At 49.6% G+C, this 20,376-nt stretch overlaps 1 protein-coding gene and 1 long non-coding RNA gene across 5 annotated transcripts in view; both read left to right on the forward strand.

The window, feature by feature from the left end:
• The first annotated feature begins 926 nt into the window (after positions 1 to 926).
• CAMSAP3 (calmodulin regulated spectrin associated protein family member 3) overlaps positions 927 to 20,376 on the forward strand; it is a 45,011-nt gene continuing 25,561 nt past the window's right edge. For 2 of the 4 annotated variants that reach the window (XM_083490701.1, XM_083490700.1), the window contains exons 1-2: positions 928 to 1,307; positions 19,551 to 19,816. In XM_083490701.1, the coding sequence (XP_083346827.1) occupies positions 1,160 to 1,307; positions 19,551 to 19,816 (414 nt within the window). In that variant the 5' untranslated portion in view covers positions 928 to 1,159. Of the gene's footprint in view, positions 1,308 to 19,550; positions 19,817 to 20,376 lie in introns of all 4 variants that reach the window. The other 2 variants (XM_083490699.1, XM_083490702.1) reach the window with 2 other exon arrangements.
• LOC310700829 lies at positions 1,739 to 5,235 on the forward strand. Its single transcript, XR_014522861.1, has 2 exons — positions 1,739 to 1,836; positions 5,130 to 5,235. It is a non-coding gene; the product is annotated as an uncharacterized lncRNA (long non-coding RNA).

Genomic DNA, 20,376 nt, shown 5'->3' on the forward strand with positions numbered 1-20,376 from the left:
ATCCTGCCTCTGACAGAGGAGGGAGGACATTCTAGTGAGTCGCCATTAGTAGCGTTACCCTCAATGAATTTCTAGTGTGCCTTTAAAGCCACCTTTGCGGAGTCAATTCTAAAAAAATTATTTATCTGAATCTACTCCCAGTTTCATTGGGTACCCCAAGTTCTAGTCTTAGAGGAGAAAGAAAAAATTATTTCCTCCATTTATAATTTTATACACTTTTATCATTTCCCCCTTCTTCTAAACCACAACACTCCAAAACGTTTAGCCTTTCCTTGGAGTGAATGTGCTCCAACCCACTTGGGTGAACCTTCTTTAAAATTATTATTTTAACAACATCCTTGTTGGGAAGGGCGGGAGAGAATCAGAACTGGGCTTAAAGTTAATTCCGGGCAGCGGACAGCAAGAAGAACGCAGAGCCGGACACGCACCACGTACTACTTGAATAAATGAGAATTTGCGGGAAGGGGCCAGCGCGGGAGGCCACCTCACTTTCCCCGCGCCCCGTGGGAGGGTCATGCCTGCCTCCCAACATGGTGGAGGTGTGCATGGGAAGGCGGGCGCGCGCGCGCTCCCGCTTGCTCCAGCCCAGGCTGCGGCTCCTTTGTGTCTCTCCCTCTCCCGGAGAAAAGGGCTGGGGCGCTCGCTTGCAGCCTAGGCAAAGAGGAAGCGTTATGCCAGGAGGAACGGGTTGGTGGGGTGGGGGGAGAGAGGGAGGGAGCAGGAGGAATCCCAGCCTCCTCTTTGCCGCGTGTGTTTGTAAGTAAGATCAATGGAGCTGCAGGCTCCCCCCACCAGCGCCAGGCGGCCTGCTTACTGCAAGGCGCGCACGCGCCCCACCCACCCGGGGCTGCAGCTCCATTCCACCCAACCCTCTTACACCGCCGCCTCCTCCTCCCCCCCCCCCACCGCGCACCCGGGGCAATTACCTGTCTGCAAGCCCCGCCCCCGCGCTGATTGACGGCCCGGATCACGTGGGGGAGGGAAGAGGAGCAGGAGGAGGAGGACGCCGGGGCGGGCGCTCGCACCTGGAGCTGGAGGGGAGGGAAAACCGGACGGGGATGCGCTCGGCTGGGGCCGCCGCTACCGCCACCAGCTCGTTCTGCGCCGCCGCCGCCGCAGCAGCAGGCCGAACTCAGCTCCTGCGCCCGGTGGAGGGGCCATGGTGGCTGCTGCCCCTGCTGCAGCCGCGGCCATGAGGAAAAGCTTCCTGGTGCCCGAGATCAAGCCCTTGGATCAGTATGACTTCCCTCGGGCGCGCAGCGCCGCCAGCCTGGCCTGGGTGCTCGCCAAGGGCTACGGGGGTGCAGGTACGGCGGGAGCCCCGCGCGGGGAAGGGAGCGGGCAGCCCGTCGGCGGGGTCGGGGTTTCTTTCCCTTCCTGATCTCCCTTCCGAGGAGGAGGGGCGGGATCTCCAGTGGCTGCGTGTGAGTTAAGGAGAGAGGAAGCCGTGATTCCCGTCCCCCCCCCTCCCGCCTTCGACCCGATCTCGCCCTCCCTGGCGGCTTGCGGGCTCCTGGGTTTGTGTTTCTTCTGCCTGCTCCTCCCCGGCTAGGATAATATGTCCGCCTCCCCATCGCGCTCGGCTCCGTGGGATGCCCTACCTGCTATAGCACCCGGGGAGGGATGGGATGGGGTGGGCTGCCTTGGCAACCAGCCCTGCTGCTTCCATCCCACTCTTTCAGCGCTAACAATGGGCTCCGCTCGGTCGCCGCCTTCTCGACTAGATAGCCCGGGTGGGGCTGAGGTGGAGGGGGGGGCGGCGGCTCGAGTCTGCTCCTTTCTTCCTGGCGAGGGTCGCCTAATGTCTCTCCCCACGCAGGTGCCGGGCTTCCCCAGGTGTGGACGGAGCTGTGATTAGGAGAGGGGAATTGGCGTCTGGGCTGGGAAGGGGCCTTTTTTGTAGGTCGAAGTGGGGCGTGTGAGGGGAGGGGGAGGCTGCCATGATAGCGGAGGGGTGGGTAGGTGTTCTGCCATGTCTGCTGCAGCTCCTTTGCTAAGAGCAGCCCTGGGTGAACCTCAGCTCCCCCTCCCCTTCACTAAGCTCAATTCCTCCCTGGCTTTTTGTGTTGCCTTTTGTTAACAGTGTTGGCAGCACCTGCATGACTAGCATACTGTTAGGTGAGATCAGAGTCGAAACATGCTCTTCCCTGGGGTCCAGCTGGTCTGCGGAGCCTGAGGGTGTCAGTGCCGCCCCACCCTGCTTAGTGACAGCATTCACTGGCAGAAGCCGAGAGCAGGGCGCTGCTGTTGGTGTTTACCTTTGCTAAGTGGCATTATTTTGTGGCGTTAAATTCCTCCAGGGGAAGCCCTGCCAATGGGTGCCACCAGCATGGCCCCAGCTGTGGAGCTGTATTCTGAGGCTAACTGTGGCAGCTGGAAGGCAGGGGGGGGAGAGAGAGATGGGAGGTAACTAGTGAGGCTTCTGGGCTTGTACTTGATCCTCTGGTTTTGCCATCTCGGTAAAGACTACTCAAGGACCACTTTGCATCCTTAGCTTGGTCCTCTTCAGCTCCTTGGCAATGCTGGGCCCAGGACTGTGGTTCCTTCTTTGGCAACCCTGGGCTCTCCCCGCTGTTCCCTTTGTCTCTGCCAGGCCTGGAATTAATGTTCTGTGAGGATTTGCAGATTGGCGTTGCTTTCATGCATGATGGAGGAGGAGGAGGGGAGGGGGGAGCAGACAATCCCTAGTGGGGGATTGACCTTCTTGCTGTTGCTTCATAGAAGTGTGTGCTCTTTGTCGCTGCTCTGGTGCCCCTGCTAACCCAGATCCCTCTCCTGGCTTCGCCCTCCCTGCTGCCAAGAGGGTGGTGGGCCAGCCTGTGCGCCTTGTGTTCATTGAGAAGCCATGCTTCCTTCGCGTTGCTCCACAACTGTCAGACTTCTGTGGATGAAGTAGCCTAAGCACGACTTATATGGCAAGGTGGAGGTGTGGGTAAGTGAGACGGCCCTTGACAGTGGCTTCTAAAAGTATAAGGAGCTCCATGTTGCTGGCATACCTGTAGCCAGGAGGCTACCAGCTAGTGTGTGACAGGCCTTCCTCATTGTGTATGGGCTGCTATGGGGAGGAGAGGAGAGGATGACGACAATCCTCTGGGGCTGTTGACCTGAAAGTAACATAATAAGGTTTGAAGCCTGCTGGTCCACAGCCAGCTCCGGAGCTGGGAGCAACAGGAATGGCTTGCAAGGTTGTGTGACAATGAATAACTAGAGTCTCTTTCCCTCCCTCCCTCCCTCCCTCCCGCAACTGAGGGCTTTTCTGCCCAGAAGCTGTTTTCTTCTTAGAGACTAAATGTACCCTGCTTCTGGGCTGAGGTGGGAACCACCATTCCGTGAAGCAACAGGAGGACAGTGAATTGCTGTGCTTGGTGGATGTTGAAGTGCCTTCTGTGTGTGTGTATTCACAGGCGTGTATTTGGATGACCAGTTCTCTCATTTGGAGTTAGTGTAAATATAGGATCTGGTCAAGCCCAAGCGAGAACAGGTTCCCCTTGTCCCTGCCCTTCCTTGTCACCCCGATGACACACCAAACAGTACACTTTGGTGGTGGAAAGGAGAGAGCCTTGTCATTTGCCTTGGATGGAGGCCAGGGCTATCAGCCTTGCTCAGCCAGTGCTGGGTTCAAAGTCTAGTGAAGTGTGTCGAGAATGTGCTTGCTAGGGTTTGCCATAGTTTTCCGGATAGAGCCTGAAAACCCCTACGGCCTTCAAGGCAAGCCTTTATGGAAAGGGCACCTGCTTGCCTCACGTCAGAAAATGCACATGGCACTGCTAGCATCTGCTCCTGAAATAAGCTACTGGTCATGGTGGGAGTCATCAGTCGGCCTCAAGCCAGGGATTTTGTGCGACTGCTATATGATCTAAAGGCACAGTGTGGGGGCTGTAGAAAGTTAATGTGAAATGGCAAAAATATACATGGCAGTGGCTTTTTCAAGTTTTACACGACTGAATTTTAAGTAATTTCAGTATGCATTTGAAAATAAAGATCTGCAAGTGAAACTGAGTGCCAGCTTGCTTTACTAGACACACTGCTGCCTGCACTTATTTCTTCACCAATAAGTAAAAGAGCCAGATGCTTTTAATTTACTGAAAGCCAAATGAGGAAGGGACTTGGAATTCCTTCAGCCCAACCTGTAGCTACAGGGCCTGTGATCCAATGCTACGTATTACTCAGCTGATACATCCGGCAACTGGTCCCTTTCCCATAACTGGGTCAGGAACCGGCTAACCTCTGCCAGGTGTCCTGATTGGCATTGCTGTGTTTGTTGCACACCCAAAGCAGTTGCTAGTAATTATGTGCAATGTTGTAGCACCCTGAGGTTAATTCCCTATATTACCGTGATCCCTTTTGTGTTCGTCCACAAACTGGGGTAATCCCCACCCTCAAGGGTTTGTGGCAAAGGGTGGGGCAGGAAATGGAGGAGGAGTGGGAGTGACCAGAGTGAGGCTCACCAGCTGAGATAGGTGTACACACGCAAATGGCGCTGTGGTCTAGACCACTGAGCTTCTTGGGCTTGCTGATCAGCGGTTCGAATCCCCGTGTCAGGGTGAGCTCCCGTTGCTCTGTCCCAGCTTCTGCCAACCTAACAGTTCAAAAGCATACCAGTGCAAGTAGATAAATGGGTACCACTGTGGCGGGAAGGTAAGCAGCATTTCCATGTGCTCTGGCACTTGTCATGGTCCTCCGTGCGCCAGAAGCGGTTTAGTCATGCTGGCAATATGACCCAGAAAGCTGTCTGTGGACAAACAACAGCTCCCTCGGCCTGAAAAGTGAGATGAGCGCCACACCCCATGGTCGCCTTTGACTGGACTTGACCGTCCAGGGGTCCTTTACCTTACCTTTACACACCTATTTCTTGGCTAGTGGGAAGGGTCATAGCTCAGTGGCAGAAGCATCTGCTTTGCATGTAAAAGATCCTGTGTTCAATCCCTGGTATATTGATGTAGGACTGGGAGAGATTGCTGCCCAAAGCTCCGGAGCTGTTGCCAGTCAGTGTAGAGAATACTGAGCTAGATGGACCAATGGTCTGACTCAGTATAAGGCACATTTCTATGTTCCTGGTAATCCAGTTAGGAGGACTGAGCCCTGCTGTCCCATTAACCACTGATTCAGTTTCACTTGCTGTTCTGTAGGTTAAACAGGTGTGGCTGTCTGGATATTGACTCTTGTCTCACCTTCACCCAGTGGCAAGTTTTTCCTCCACCAAAGACACCAAGAATAAAGCAAAATCTCAACTCATGGGCAGCTTATCCTTGCATTGCTCCCTCAGCCAAACTGTACCCTGGTCTGTAGTGCAGGCATGTGAAATGAAATGTTGCCTCTTTCCCCCAAATGGTGATTTATATACATATCAAACCCAGCTAGTTTCACCCAGTCCTGAGCCATAGCGGATGCTTTTTGCACTTTAGCAAAACTACCTGGCATCTTGAAACCACAGAATGGAAGGCCTAAAATTGATACACAAAGCCCAGTACAGTGGTACCTCTGGATACGAACGGGATCCGTTCCATATCCCCGTTTGTATCCTGAAGTGAACACAACCCGCGTCTGCGTGTGCGCGGGTCACGATTTGCTGCTTCCGCGCATGCGTGTGACGTCATTTTGACTGCGTGAGCGGCGAAACCCGGAAGTAATGTGTTCCATTACTTCTGGGTCGCTGCGGAGAGCAACCTGAAAGTGCTCAACCTGAGGCATATTTAACCCGAGGTATGACTTTATGGGAGAAGAAACAACATTGCTCCCTCAGCCAAACTGTACCCTGGTCTGTAGTGCAGGCAGCGGGATGGAAGATGCATGGGTACAGCAGTGCTCTGTACTTCAGTGTCCCAGGTACATGAATGCTTTCTGCCCTCCTAGAAAGGCACCTGAGGCTTGGATCATCTAGTTGAACTCAGTCCAAGGATGGGGCTCCTCCTGCCTGGTGCTAGTCAGACAAGATGGTGCTGCCCAGCCTGGGCAGTTTGCTCTGCTGTCCATTGTTCTGTAAATCCATTTTGCGACAACTGGGACCCATGGCTATTTATCATTTCTGGTGAATGGTGGCTGTACCTATTCTTTGGGTGGTTCTCAATGTCTTATTCCTAGTATATGGCATTTGGGACTGCAGAGCTCTTGAGTTCAAGGCCCTGCTTGGCTTTGGAGAAATCATCATCATCATCTATCAGCCTAACAAACCTGATGCAGCTATGGTGAGAATAAAATAGGTGAATCCATGAACACTGCTTTGTGCTTCTTTTGGGAGGAGACACGGCTTAGAAATGCAGATAAGTAAGTGGCATATAGATGTCTTATATCAGGCACCCCCAAACTCGGCCCTCCAGCTGTTTTGGGACTACAGCTCCCATCATCCCTAGCTAATAGGACCAGTGGTCAGGGATGATGGGAACTGTAGTCCCAAAAACAGCTGGAGGGCCGACTTTGGGGGTGCCTGTCTTTTATGAAAAAAGGACAGAATAAAAACCTTCCTTTTCCACCTGTAAAATGATTGTCGTCTTTAGCCTTTCTATATATATTATTTTGCTAGCCCTTCAAAACATTAGTCTGAATCTTGCCCTTGTGTTCCTAGAAGGTAATCACTAAGTAGAACCTTTTACTACTTCTTTGTGGTTTTCTTCAGTGAGTGAAGCTATGTTTTTTAAAACAACAACACCTCATTGCCAATTCCTATTTAGTTTATGTTGATTCAAAAGTCTAAGTCCTCCTTTTGATTCTTTGAGTGCCTTGCTTGTTCCTTGATTTTGTAAAGCTACTTTGGAGCTGTGTGCAATTACTAGAGGCCCTGGATGGGGGCGGTGCCTTGTCATCAGCATAAAATATCAACCTTATTTATTTAATTTGTCACTTTTTTCACAAAAGTGACTCAAAGCAACCTAAAAAAACAACATTAAAACCAAGCATTAAAAAAACACACCAAGAATGATATAGGAACCGATCCAGAAAATGGTCTACTGATGTTGTTTTACTGCTTGCACTTCAATTAGTCAAGGACACTCATTTTAATCCTGCCCTCTGTGGCTTCCCAAATTCCTTTGAACTTTTGCATTATCTACAAAGTTGAGCATATTACCTGTTTCTGCGAGTAATGAAAATGCTAAATAGCACTACCCCCTAGGAGATAACTCCTTTTGGACATCACACAACAACGCCTCCAGGCTCCTCCCCTCCCCACATACTTTTTAATGCCTTATTGGTTGTTCTTGTGCAGCTTGAAAGAATAAGGGTTGCTTTCCTCATGGTAGTGCCCTCTGATCCACCTGCCAAAGAATATTCCACCTGCCAAAGAATGTGTGGAACCTTCTCCTAGAGACTAACCTACTACAGAGCGACATTGATGGGGCAAGGCCATGCCTCAGTGCTAAAGCATTTGCCTTGAGCACAGAAGGCCCCAGGTTCAATTCCCAGCAAATCCAGGTAGGGCTGGGAGGGACTCCCTGCCTGAAACCCTGGAGAGCCTCTGGCAGTCTGTGTAGACAATACTGAGCCTGATCAGCCAACAGTCTGACTCGGTATAAGGAAGCTTCTTATGTTCCACATTGGTTTGGTCTTGGCAAGTCCATGTTGGTTGTTAATGATCACCTCATTTTCTTCTACATTACATATATTCATTTTTGATGAATTTGTTCTTATAACGTCTTATAGGTAGACATTGGACCTGTAATCTCCTGGTTTCTCCTATTCTCCCTGTTAAATATAGATGTGGTAGATATTTTTTGCTAGTCTGCTGGAACCTCACTTGTCTTGAGAGATTTCTCAAAGATGACTGTTAGCAGCTTTGAGGTTTATACTACTAGTTCGTTTAGCATTTAAGGGTGTATTTTGTTGGGAGATCGATGCAGATATTAACTAGTTCTGCCATTCCTTTCACATCTCTTTGATCCAATCTGGCAACCATGTGTGTGTGTGTGTGTGTGTGTGTGTGTGTAGGAAACTGAAGTGAAGCAAGCGCTAAGGAGTTTGACTCTTCTTGTGAAAAAGGACTGAAACACGTATGCTTCGGTCTACTCTGGTGCCGTTGGATTTCACTTGTTGACCATGAAGTTGTGTATTCATCTACTATGGAATCCTGTTCTGTGGACCATTTTACCACATTTTGGTGGGGAATGCCTTACCATGTCAGGCTAGATTGGCACAAACTGAATCCTCTGCTAAGTGCTTTCTATAGTAGCCTGAACTGATGCCAGGTCAGTTATTGGTAGGATCCCTTTTTGGTACTTCCCTGAGATCATCTGGTCCTTTCTAACTGTGCCATAGATGCTTGTTGCTGATGGCCTATTTTTTCCCATTGGCCCTGCCTAGCACTGACCTGACAACATGCACAGCTGTATATGCCCTGTAAATCCTGTGCTGAGGAATTTTGAACCTCTGCTAGGCTTTGAACAGTAGAGAACCCAGAGGTACTCTCTATCCTACAGGTGCTCAATCTGGTTCAGGAATTATGACTGCAGGCACATCCATATTGCCATATATCAGGGATGGGGCACCTTTTCCAGTCCAAGGCCCTCATTTCCATCTGTTGTGAGGGGGTTGTCAGTGGTGGGTGAGCCTGGAGGCAACGGTGGGTGCAGGAGCACATGTAAATGTTACCTTTGTACAGCAGGCAAGCTTCCACATACAATCCTCTTTTGTCTGGACAAGGAAGAGGAGTTATTAAGGAGACACATTCCAACCAGGCAGAAGCTCTTTGTGTGTGAAGCAGTGCCAGTGGGAAATCTGGCCTGGAAAGAGTTCTGAGGGCCAGATACAGAAGCCTGGGGGCCACATTTGACCGCCCCAGGCCTGATGTTCACCACCTGTGCAAGGGGGGTGGGAAAGATAAACAAGATCCCAAATTAACACTCCACAACAAAGGGCTTGCCTTGGTTAACCTTTGGGATATTAGCAAAACTGTTGGTTGCTATTGCTATTTTACTTTTAGAGCCTGCCTTCAGTTCTGTTCTGCAGCTTGGACCTTCACTTTTCCTTCCTGTGGTGCCATATTATGCAACCCACCTTTGCTGGGATGCATAAGCCCAAGAACCGCCACTGGAACATGGCACGCACACGTCATAAGGGGCTCTCACTCTTAACATTATGCTTTGTAGAAGCTGACCTGCTGCTCGACCTCTCTTCACTTTCAGCAGGTGCTGGCAGGCCCACCTTACTACCTGCAACTCAGCGTAACCCTGAATTTTGCCTATAATTGCCTGTGTGCATGTGCTGTCGGTGCCCTTGCTGTTGATTGCCTTGCCTGTTTGCTTAGTTTCCTTCCCGTGTCCCTTGACTTAAGCAGTCCTTTCTCTCTTGCAAGGAGTCAGAAACCACTGGTGGGAACAAGGTTCTCCCATATTTGTAGCTATGGAGAATGTCCTTGCAGGTGGGAAGAGGTTTGAATTCTGCTCCGTCATGCCAGCTAGAGTGGGGTGGAAGTTGCCTGACATTTCCCAGCAACTCCCCTTTCTTGGCTGTGCCTCCAATCTAGTTTAACCTGCTGGAGGCACCTAACATGACCATGAGCTTGACAGCCTTTGCCTCTTGGTGCTTGCTGGAAAATGGGTGGGTTTGTTTCGCTGCTGTGCTGATTGGGTATGAGATGGTGCGAGAGCTTCTCCCAAAATGCAGCGCACACCCACTTCTGTCAAGGACCTCACTTAGGGAGTGGCATTTGGCATAGCAGTTTTTCATTTTCCGCTCTACCTCCACTCCTGGCAATCCTATAGATGTTGCTGGACTCCAGCTCCCACCAGCCCCAGTCAGAGTGACCAGTGATCAGGGAAGATGGGAGTTGTAGTTCAGGAACATCTGGATGGCCACAGGTCAGAGGATATTTTCCCAACCATTTTCTGTATAGTAGGATGTTTGTTCAAAGAAAGGGCTGCCAAAATGACCAGTGGGCTGGGCCAAGTCCCCAATGAGAAAAGTTTCTAACATTTGAGAGTGTTTTTTAGCTGAGGAAAGAAGCAAGTAACGTGGAACATGATACAGGTGTTTTAACACTTTTGCATGAGAGAGAGAGAGAAGTTCTTCTCCATCTCTTGTAATATTAGAATCTGGAGCTGTCCAATGAAGCTGAATGATGGGAGATTCAGGACAGACACGGAAGTACTTCGCACAGTGCATAGCTAGTACTATGAAATTTGGTCCCACAAGAGGGACTACCAATTTGGGTGGCTTTAAGAGGGGATTAGACAAATTAATGGTGGATAAGGCCTTAAATGACTGCTCCTCACGAGGGCTTTATTATCTCCCACATTGGAAGCAGCATGCCTCCGAATATGTTGCTAGGGAGCATAAGCGGGAGGGTGGCGTTGGACGCAGGTGCTGCTTGTGGGTTTCCCAGGTTGGCCGCCGTGGGGAAACAGGAAGATCCAGCAGGGCTCCTACATGAAATTGAAAGCATACAGCCGTCCTGTGCCTTGATCCTGTGCAGGCCTATTGACAGTGTCTTGCAGCTGGCATGCCTCTGGATTTCATAAGATTGCCCCTTAAGCTGCTGGCTGCCTCTGTGCCCCTCCCTCTTGCCTGGCTGTAACCCTGCCACAGAGCTTGAGCTGCGACCTTGGCCGTCTGAGAGGGTGGGGGAGGCGGTGGCGGCTGCCCTGCTTGTTTTTCTCTTTAATCCGGCTGCTTGGCTAAGGCTCCCATATGCAGGTTTCCCCTGCCTCAAGAATGGTTTCTGGGCTTGAGTCAAACGCCTTTGCCCCTTGAGTCCTGGATCACACTCTGCTTGTTGCCTCCTTCAGTGTACCTGTCAGTTTCTGCTTCTGATCTGTGCCCAACACCCTCTAGACTTCTTCAGTCAGAGAGCCTCATGCCAATGGTGGGCAGAGGAAATGTGGGTGAAGCAACAAATGTAATAATATTAAAAATAAATGTTATTATTCATACCCTGCCTATATGTACACTAGGCTGGTTTCTGTGCACTCTTACACCTTTTTCTGTCCTCCATTCAAACAGACAAGAGGCATTATCTCAGAGCTCAAGGATGCAATCTAGCCACACAAAAACCTTCAAGGAAGGTACAGAGCAGGTTTGCATGGCACCCTGATAAAAGTCTCGAGGGCCAGGTAGGCGCAAAGGGCCACATTTGGCCCCTGGGCATGGGTTTCCCCTTCCTACTCTAGAATATAAACTTATCCATGAAGTTTACGGCAGGGAGAAATTACCTCCCTCACCCATCTTGCTTGTATTTGTTATTTTATTTGGAATATTTTTATTCTGCCTTTCTATCAAGAAAAGACATTAATAATTGTAATTCCCTGAAAACTTGATTCTATGTTGGGACCGAGAAATTTAGGCCCCTGTCTACAGGGACAGTAGAATGTGGGGGCAGAGTTGGCTACAGGTTTTCAGATGGTGGTCTACGAGCGCCATTGAGGTAGACCATGAAACGATTGTGAATGTCTGTACTTTGGCCTGCACATGATTTATACTTTGTTGGCAGTGGAAGGTAAGGCCATGTTGATCGGGAGTGGATAAGGTCCAGTGATGTTCTGGCTTAAGGCCTGTGATTTTCATTATATGGTGCTGGTGCAGTTCACTCATTTTTACCTTAAAACAACAATTGAAGGAACTCTTCTCAGTGCCTTGAGCTATGGCTCATTATTTTTATGATCAGGTTCTGGTTTTGAGAATGCCAGCCCTGAAGGATGAGAAGTTTATGAAGTGGTTTGTCAAGATCCCCAACAATTTTCAAGTGGTCCATTGGGGGGCGGGGAAGTGATTGAGAACTGACCATACTTGTTGAGGAATAAAATGAGCAGGGCACAATTTTTGAAATCTCCTGCAGGTTAAAAACAAAGGGCATTATGGGGAGACGTTCTAGCCTATCTTCAGCTCTCTGCCGTGCTAATTTTCTACCTGAAGGGTTTCTTTTTATAATGGCAAAGCATTCAAAGATGTAAAACCTCCATATCTATTAAAGAGCACTGCCCTATTTTACCACCTTGAGACTTGACCACCTCAGTCCCTTGCTATGTATTGATCTAGTCTGCATATCTGACTTTCAGTTCCTCTGAGACAAGTGTCCTTCTGATTAACATTACAAATACAGTGGTACCTCGGGTTAAGAACTTCAGTGTCACACTAAGGAGATTGTTCAGTCAGAGGAAGCATTTTTAATCTCTCCTCTGCTCCACTGCGCACTGTTCTGGGGGGTTCTCCCAATCCCTCCTGAGCCGTTTCTGGGGGTGAGGAAAAGCTCCATTATGATAGCAGGGAAACCCTTGCCTGGATTTCTGCTAGTGGGACCAGTTACCTGAATCTTGCCTCGTGTTTGCCTGCTTCCTGGTGATAGCAAGTTCCATCTTTCCTCATGAGTTTTCACTACACTGTTTCGCCCTCTTCTTAGTTTGTTCAGACCTAACCTTCCTGAGATGCAGGCTGTGCTGTTGCATCAGTGCGATCATTTCTCACCAGAGTTGCTGTATGGACGAGTGCTTTAGAGGAAGCACCCTGTGCTGGGAAGTAGAGTCTGGGTAGGAAGCCTAGAATCATAGAGTTGGAAGGGACCACAAGGCTTGATGGATAACGGCAAGGATGTGTTTTGTATGTGTGTAATGTAGCACTGATGTCATTTCAGGGCACAGTACTTACACCCTGGAGCCTGTGTTGCGTGTTGGGGCCTGTTGTCAGGTGGAGGTGTGGTGCTTTGCCGGAGACAGGTTTTGCCTTCGCCCCTCTGGCTCTTGCATAGTTCCCGGGGCACTCTTGTCACGTGTAATTGTACAAGCCCCTGCAGCTTCAGACTGCAGCCGAATAGGCTTGCTGAGGCCTATGGATGCTCTGTGGTGGGGCAGTCTGAAGCTGCTGCGCAAGAGGTTGGTGCAAGGCTCCTTTCTGGCCTTACCTGCTGGGACTGAGGACTGATCTGTGAGGCACGTGCCAGTGATTTCTGGGTGGAATGTGGTTCCTGCAAATAATGCCCACTTCCTGTGTCCCAACAAACTGCTAAACCTGTGCTAGAATTGTCATTTGAGGCACTTCAGGGCACATTCCCATCATTAAGTCATGACTTAACATGGATTAGTAAGTGCTCAAGGTGTTTTAACCACATGAGTCTTTGCTACCTAAGGCCCAAACTGCATGCTAATTTCAAACATGTATAATGGTAGCTCAGGGACCCTTTTGGAATAGGGGGAAAAACCCAGTTTCCAGTGGAGGCTACTGAAAGCGCTTGGGAGAGACAATCCTTTTTTCTCATGGCTATCCAAATCTTTCTCTCCACCCCACCAAGGCTTTTCCCTCACCAGGGTTTCAGATGCACATGTCTGAAAGCCAAACTAAATGTGGCTTTCAGTGCATCGTGGCATGTGGTGTTAAATATGCCAGTGGGGGATTTCTGTGGCTCAGTGGTAGGCCATAGCGTCAGCGGCAGAGCATCTTCCTTAGATGCAGAAGGTCACAGGTTCAATCCCTGACATTTCCAGGAAAAGCTGGGAGACGCTTGCCTGGAATCCTGGACAGCCCCTGCAAGTCAAGGTGGACAATATGGGTTAGGTAGACCAGTTGTCTAACTAAGTATAAGTCGGCTTCCTATCTTTCCACAATGCAAATATTTGCTTCAGAATATTTGCATTAGGACCACAGCAAGGAAAGGACTAGCTAAGCTCTCCTTCCATGTCTGGTACACAATAATTGGCAGCCCCCTCACCTGTGATGCTATTTGAATTTAAAAATGAAAAATAAACTTGCATGTTAAATACTTTGGGTCTGGTTTGGAGTTGAGTGAGCACAACATTACTGGGAGCAAGGACTGTTAGCTTCCTTTCCCAGGCTTGGGAGTTCCCACTTCTCTGAAACATGATGAGGCTCTCATTTGGAAGGTGTTCTCGTTGCACCATGGCGTGTCCCTGCTTTTCTGAAGTTTGTTTGAAGGAATCGGCACAGTGATATTTTATTAAGTTTTTGCCGGCATTTCCCCCTAAGACCTGCGGGCCCAAAGCTGATCCTAATCATATGCTGCCACTCATCTCCCAGTGCAATTATGTCTCCATGATGCTTTTCTCTCTGTGTCCTTTGTGGCTACAAGCTTACCACATTGGGATGTTGCCTGGCATCATTTTTGCTGCTCATTAAATGTGCAAAAGCTCATGCCAGGATGGCTGGGGGCAAGGGAAGAGTAGTGTCCCTGGATATAATTGCTGGAGAGCTTGTGTTGTTTGGCCTACTCTTTGTGGTTCAGATTTTTTTTTTAAGTCAGTGGCCTGTGTGGCACAGTAACTCCCTGTCATGAGAGCTGGGCTTATACCTTTCTAGCACCTCATTGGGTATCAGATTAATATCTTAATGTGAAGAGCAAACTAGACGTGACATTTGTTCACTTGAATGTCTGATTTTAAAACAAGAAGTAGCCAATGGTGTTGGTTTTTTTTGGGGGGGGGAGACTCTACCCAGATTGGGACCATGGCATGGGAGACAGAGGGGCTTTAAACCTTTGCCCCCCACTACAGTCCTGCTTGGAATTAGCAAAGAACCCCTCTGTATATCTGGTTTTTGTAAAAATCAGAAAACTCTTGGTGCCTATTTTCCTCACAGTCCTTCCTTGCTTGCTACCTTCTTTCCATTGTCAATAGCAGGTGTGAGGACCTGATTCTAGTAAGTACCCTAGTGGGGACAAAGGGTTAACACCCCCTGCCCTCCCCACCCCCACCATGGTTTCTATCCAACTTTGTTCCCTCTGCACATGCTATTTATTTCAAATTAACAGCCACACAAATCAAAGCCAAGTGCCAAATGTCACATCTGATTTGTCCCCAGGCTGGCAAGACCCCCTTATCAAGTAGCCCCTTCATCTGTTGTGAAGTACAAGACAATAATATCCCCCTTGAGGTTGGTAAGCAGATGGACAATATGGGTTAGGTAGACCAGTTGTCTAACTAAGTATAAGTAACTAAGTATATTGTTCACCATATCTAGTCTTTCCCCTTTGTCTTTCCCTTACATCTGGTGTGGTAAGGAATGCAGATTCGAAAGATCAACCTTGGTTTGGAGCAAACTCTCCTCCCTTTGTAGCTGAGCAGGTCCATTTCTGTACTCCACTCATGGAGTTTCTGACAATGGTTCTGTGCAGTGAGCAAGCTGCCATCATTTTAAGTTTCTTTGCAATGGGAAAGTGGTCGTTGCTGCCTTTCATGTGAAAAGGGGCTGATCCCTTTTCAATTCTCAGCTCTGGATACTGCTGAAAAGGCATCCAGGACAGAATGTGAAGAGACAGTAAAACCTGTTGGCTTCATAATCCTTAGAGCTGCATTACTCCCCACCCCAAATATTGGGTTTGCCTGTTGTGCAGAGAAGCCGCCCATTGTGGTTGCAGATGGGGGAGGAGAGGACATGGGTCAGTACTAGCAGCCATGCTAGCCCTGGGCAATAATTGATGTGGGGTGGGTGTGTTGTGTGGCAGGGACCCAGAGTATTATACATAGCCATTCATGTCTAGGCTGACCTCTTTGCACTCTCTTAGGTTCTGGGCTACTATATGCAGGCTCTGCTTTGTGCTTTCCCCCCTCCAACCACAAGTTTGGTAATGATCTTAGTGTCTATGCCAATATTGGTCAGCATGTGAAAAGCTGGACCTTTTGGCAGACATTTCACAGATTGCTCAGTTGGTAGAGCACAGGACTTAATCTCAGAGCATGGTTTCGGGCCCCATGTTGGGCAAAACTGTTACCTGCTCTGTCTATATTTCTCAGTAACAACATGTGCCCCCCTCCACAAGTTCAGCTGTGCTTGGGAGGGAAGCTGTGCTATTCACAGCCTAAAAGATTTGACTAGGGACTTGTGTGTGTGTGTGTGTGTGTGTGTGTGTGTGTGTGTGTGTGTGTGTCCCACCACTCTCCTTATCCCTCCCAGCCAAAGTAGGCTGTTCCCAATGTTGGATGCCCTGAAGACTTGGAGGTGGGTGGGATGGGCTTTCTGCCAGGAGGGGTGGCTGGGCTTTGTTAGTTTGGGCTCTAAGCCATGGGGCAGGAAAGGAGCTGGGACTGCGGCCACAAGTCTGGTCCCGTGCAGTTGTGGCTGTGATCAGGTGCTGCTGAATCAGCTGGCGAAGCTGTTCCACCTGTTCCCCTTTGCACACTCGCGCGCTCAGGAATGTCCCGTCCCTCCCAGCCCTGCTCACTGGCAGGAGCTGACACGTAGATCTCCAGTCTCGTGGCCTCACCTCTTGAGGAAACAGCTGGTATAGCGCGTGCGTGTAAGCCTTGGCATGATCTTCCTGTCAGGAAGACGCTAATATGTCTTGCTTTCCCTATACCTGCCATCCGCAGGCCAGAGTACCGCAAACCCAGTGGGAGGAAGAGAGCTTACAGTTTCTGAAGGAGGAAGGAGAAGCTTGTACCGCTGCCGTTTATTATTGAGCCTGTGGGAGGCCTGCTTCCCAGTTCCTCCAAAGGCCTGCCCCTTTCCCAAAGCAAAAATTGGCCCGACTTCTTGCTTAACTCTTTAAATATAACTGGCCTCTTGCAATCCAGAGGCTAAACACAGGATTCCCAGCCTCCGGACACTCCACTGCCCCCTGAAATAGTGCTGTGATAGCATTGCGGATCCCCTTTCTGTCGTAAGCCTGCAGAGGGTGGATGTGTCTGAGCCTGCTGATGTTAATTGTGTTGTCAGGGTAGAAATTAATACCCTCCTCTTACGGCTGGATGCCAGAGCTCTTGCAGTGGGTGCCCCCAAGCTATTTGTCTGCTCTGCACTTGCTTGTTGGGGTGTGTGGTTTGCGTGCAAGTCCCCAGCGGATGCACAGCCAAGGCTGCCCCGTGAGGCTCCATCTCTGCCTTCTGTCCTGTAAGGTTTTATCTGAGATCGGGAGCACTCGCTTAGCATTCAAGGGAATCTGGCTCCTAGCCATGCTGTTCCTTGCTTCTGCCTTTTTCCTCTTGGCATGCTAGGGGAAAGGTGCTCAAAAGAGGCAATGCTTCTGCTGTGGAGATGAAAGTTCATGAAGGGGGAAACCCCTTGTCTCCAAATCACAAGTGTTGCCAAATCGCATCCATCTGGGGCTGCTGTTCCAGTGTGTGCATGTTTTATGATGCCAGGAGACTTGTAAGGTGAGGGCAAGGATGGATTAGTCTTTCCCTAGTTGCCTCATATGTATTCCAGGGATGGACAGTCTTTTTACCCCCAGAGGCTACATGCAGCGACGGTGGGTGCTTACATACATGTACATATCACCACAGAGATATGTGCGCACATCCTCTGAAAGCAGCAATTGTGGTGCCTAGCAAGTATGATACTTACTTGCTTTCTTTCCTTGCTCAGAGGATAATAATCAACTACCACCTCAGAATGAGCAGCTGTGTGGTGTGCTGTGAGTAGCACAGTTTACGTACTTCTACCAGTAGTAAAATTCAGCAAAATTCAATTGGCATTGGGAGTGGGTAGCTTGGGAACACACATTGGGCTGCATGTGGCTTGCAGTTTGCTTGTGTGTGATCTAAGATGGTGACTTGTGATGCCATCATGGCCAGCCTTGGCCATCAGGAATGTTTGTTTCTGTTCTAAGCTCTTGACAGCACTAAGGAAAAGGCTTTGGGAAGAGCGGACTTGTCCAAGTTCCTGGGACTTTATTTTATTTTTCAGAAGCTATTGTTCTTTATAGACAGGCCAGGAATAAATTAGGGAAAGTATATTAACAGGCAACGAATCTGTGCAGTATGTTTTGGCTTTCCACATTTGGGGAGGTGACGTCATTGCCGTACGTTTCCCCCGAACCAATGAGTAGGGCTGGAAGAGGCCATGCAGGGAAACCTTCCACTTTCTGAAGTTGGCATGTCCACCTGGCCATAGGAAGGGAACAAGGGTGCAAGAACCTTCAACCAGCCCACCCTCCAGGCATGCCAAGGCAAGTGTGGGGAAGCTGTGCCCACCCCCAGACGTTGCTGGACTGCATCCTTGACCTATGGATATGCTGACGGGGGCTGATGGACATTGGGAGCCCAGCAGTGTTTGTAGGCCACAGGTCCCCCCTTCCCACTTCAGAGCACTACTGGGACACTCTCATGTGCTGTGAGTAAATCAAAATGAGGGACAGCTTCCTTTCCACTGTAAGTCCTTTACCAAAAGGACCAGGAACATGCCAGGCACTGCAGCCAGCCCTCACTTACCCCTCATTTGCCATGATCACCCAGAGGTTTTCTGCCCTAGATTCCTAGCTGCTGGTCATAAATCTGTGACCAAGGTACTGGTTAAGTGGGTGGGCCAAACAGCAATGTTGGTGGGCCCTGGTATGATGCTTTGGGCCTGGTAGCTGCTTGAGCATGGGTAAGCAAACTAAGGCCCAGGGGCCTGGATCCGGCCCAATCACCTTCTAAATCCGGCCCATGGACAGTCCGGGAATCAGTGTGTTTCTACATGAGTAGAATGTGTCTTTTTATTTAAAATGCATCTCTGAGTTATTTGTGGGGCCTGCCTGGTGTTTTTACATGGGTAGAATGTGTGCTGTTATTTAAAATGCATCTCTGGGTTATTTGTGGGGCATAGGAATTTGTTCATTTTTATTTTTTTTCAAACTATAGTCCGGTCCCCCACAAGGTCTGAGGGACAGTGGATCGGCCTCCTGCTGAAAAAGTTTGCTGACTCCTGTGCTGCTTGAGGATGCTGGGTGCTGCTTCTGGCCCTGGTCCTGAACGGTGGGATTCACCCTGATGCAGCCTTGAGCCACTGCATATGCCTCTAACTCAGTGGTTCTCAGCCTGTGGGTCTCCAGATGTTGTTGGACTACAACTCCCACCATCCCTGAGCTCTGGCCTTGCTAGCTAGGGGTTATGGGAGTTGTAGTTCAACAACATCTGGGGACCCACAGGTTGAGAAAGGCTGCTCTAACTTGTCTGATTCCCCCCACACCCAGACTGAGAGGAGTAAAAGAGACAACCTATATCATTAAGAATCACCTGCTGGCCTTGATTTGGAAGGCTTTTCAGGATCCCCTGCCTGTTGTGTGCCTGGGCTTGAGCCCACCTCCATCTGTGGAACTATTTCCCCCCTGTAACACTGGAGACAGGCCTGTGGGGACAGGGGAGAGACAGCAAAAGGCCCTGGAGGGGGACAATGTCATTATATCTGCAACACCTCCTCTCTTGGTATAATTTTTCATTGCATTTCTACCCCATTCCTTATTAGGGGAACCCAGGGGACAACGTACATAGGATATCTTTTTCTCACAACAGTTCCTGTGGGATAAAATAGTCAAGGCTTCCCTAACCTGGTGCCCTTTAGATGCCCCCCAGAACTGCAACTCCCATAATTACTGTCCATTGACCATACTGGCTGTGACTGATGGGAGTTGTAGTCCGGCAACTTTTGGATGGCACCAGATCAATGGGGAGATGCAGATCTGGTGTCTGAGCTTCAGGGTGGATTGAGGATTTATACTTGAATTTATTGCACCAAAACCCACTCTCTTAGCCACTGCAGCTCACTGACTTGGGGCAGATAGTGGTGACAGAAAACTAATAGGGGTACTGAGGATCAGGAGGCTCTGGGGGTTGGTGTGCAAAAGATACTGTGAGGCAGATGGGATATTTTAGAGAGGCTTGCTGAGCGCAAGGAATAATGTGACTGTTTCTCTGTGTGTACAGAGCACATCCCTGCTGAGCTACGTGAACCCTTCTATACAGACCAGTATGAACAGGAGCACATGAAGCCTCCTCTCATCCGCTTGTTGCATTCGTCTGACATCTACTGCCGTGCCTGGCGCCGGGCCCTGCCATCGGGCGCTGATGGCGCCCCTTCCCCCAAGGACAATGCTGCCTTGCTCCAGCTTCTGGCCCATCGTGGCTTGGTGCCCACCTTCCAAGACAAGCCCATCAAGGAGACAGATCTGCACCACAAACCAATCAGACTGGTAAGTCCACAAGCTTGGCATCTTTCCAGGGGTAAACATTTTGACTTGGTGCTCTTGCAGAAGGAGGGGGGCGTGTACTGTTTGTTCAAACTGGAGTGGGTGTTGGTGTTGGTTGCTGGAGAATGGAAAGAAATTAATTGCCCTCCAACTCTCAGCTGAAACCAGGAGCAGAGGTGGGGAGCTCAGTTAGTGCCTTTCCAGAATGAACGTGGTAGGATGGTTCCTTCTAAATTTTAGTGGGGTGCTATGATGTACGGGTGGCTAACTTGCAGTTCTTCAGTTGTTGTTGGCCTCCATCTCACATCGGCCCCTGCTAGCATGTCCAGCAGTCAGGGGTGATGGGAGCTGGAAGTCTGGCAAGATGTGGACAACTGCAGGCTGTGCTGACATGAGTTGGAGGACCTGCTCTTTGAGGATTCAGGAGCAGAGCTAAGTTCATCATGTTCGGTTTCCCCACTGTACTGCAACAGTGTGGTGGCAGAGGCCGCGCTTGTGGTAGGCTATCCAGGATATCCACAACTTGCACACATTTAACTTGTGTTCATTCAGCTTTATGCACT

This window comes from Podarcis liolepis, assembly GCF_965112155.1.
Source record: "Podarcis liolepis genome assembly, chromosome: 2".
NCBI lineage: Eukaryota > Metazoa > Chordata > Lepidosauria > Squamata > Lacertidae > Podarcis > Podarcis liolepis.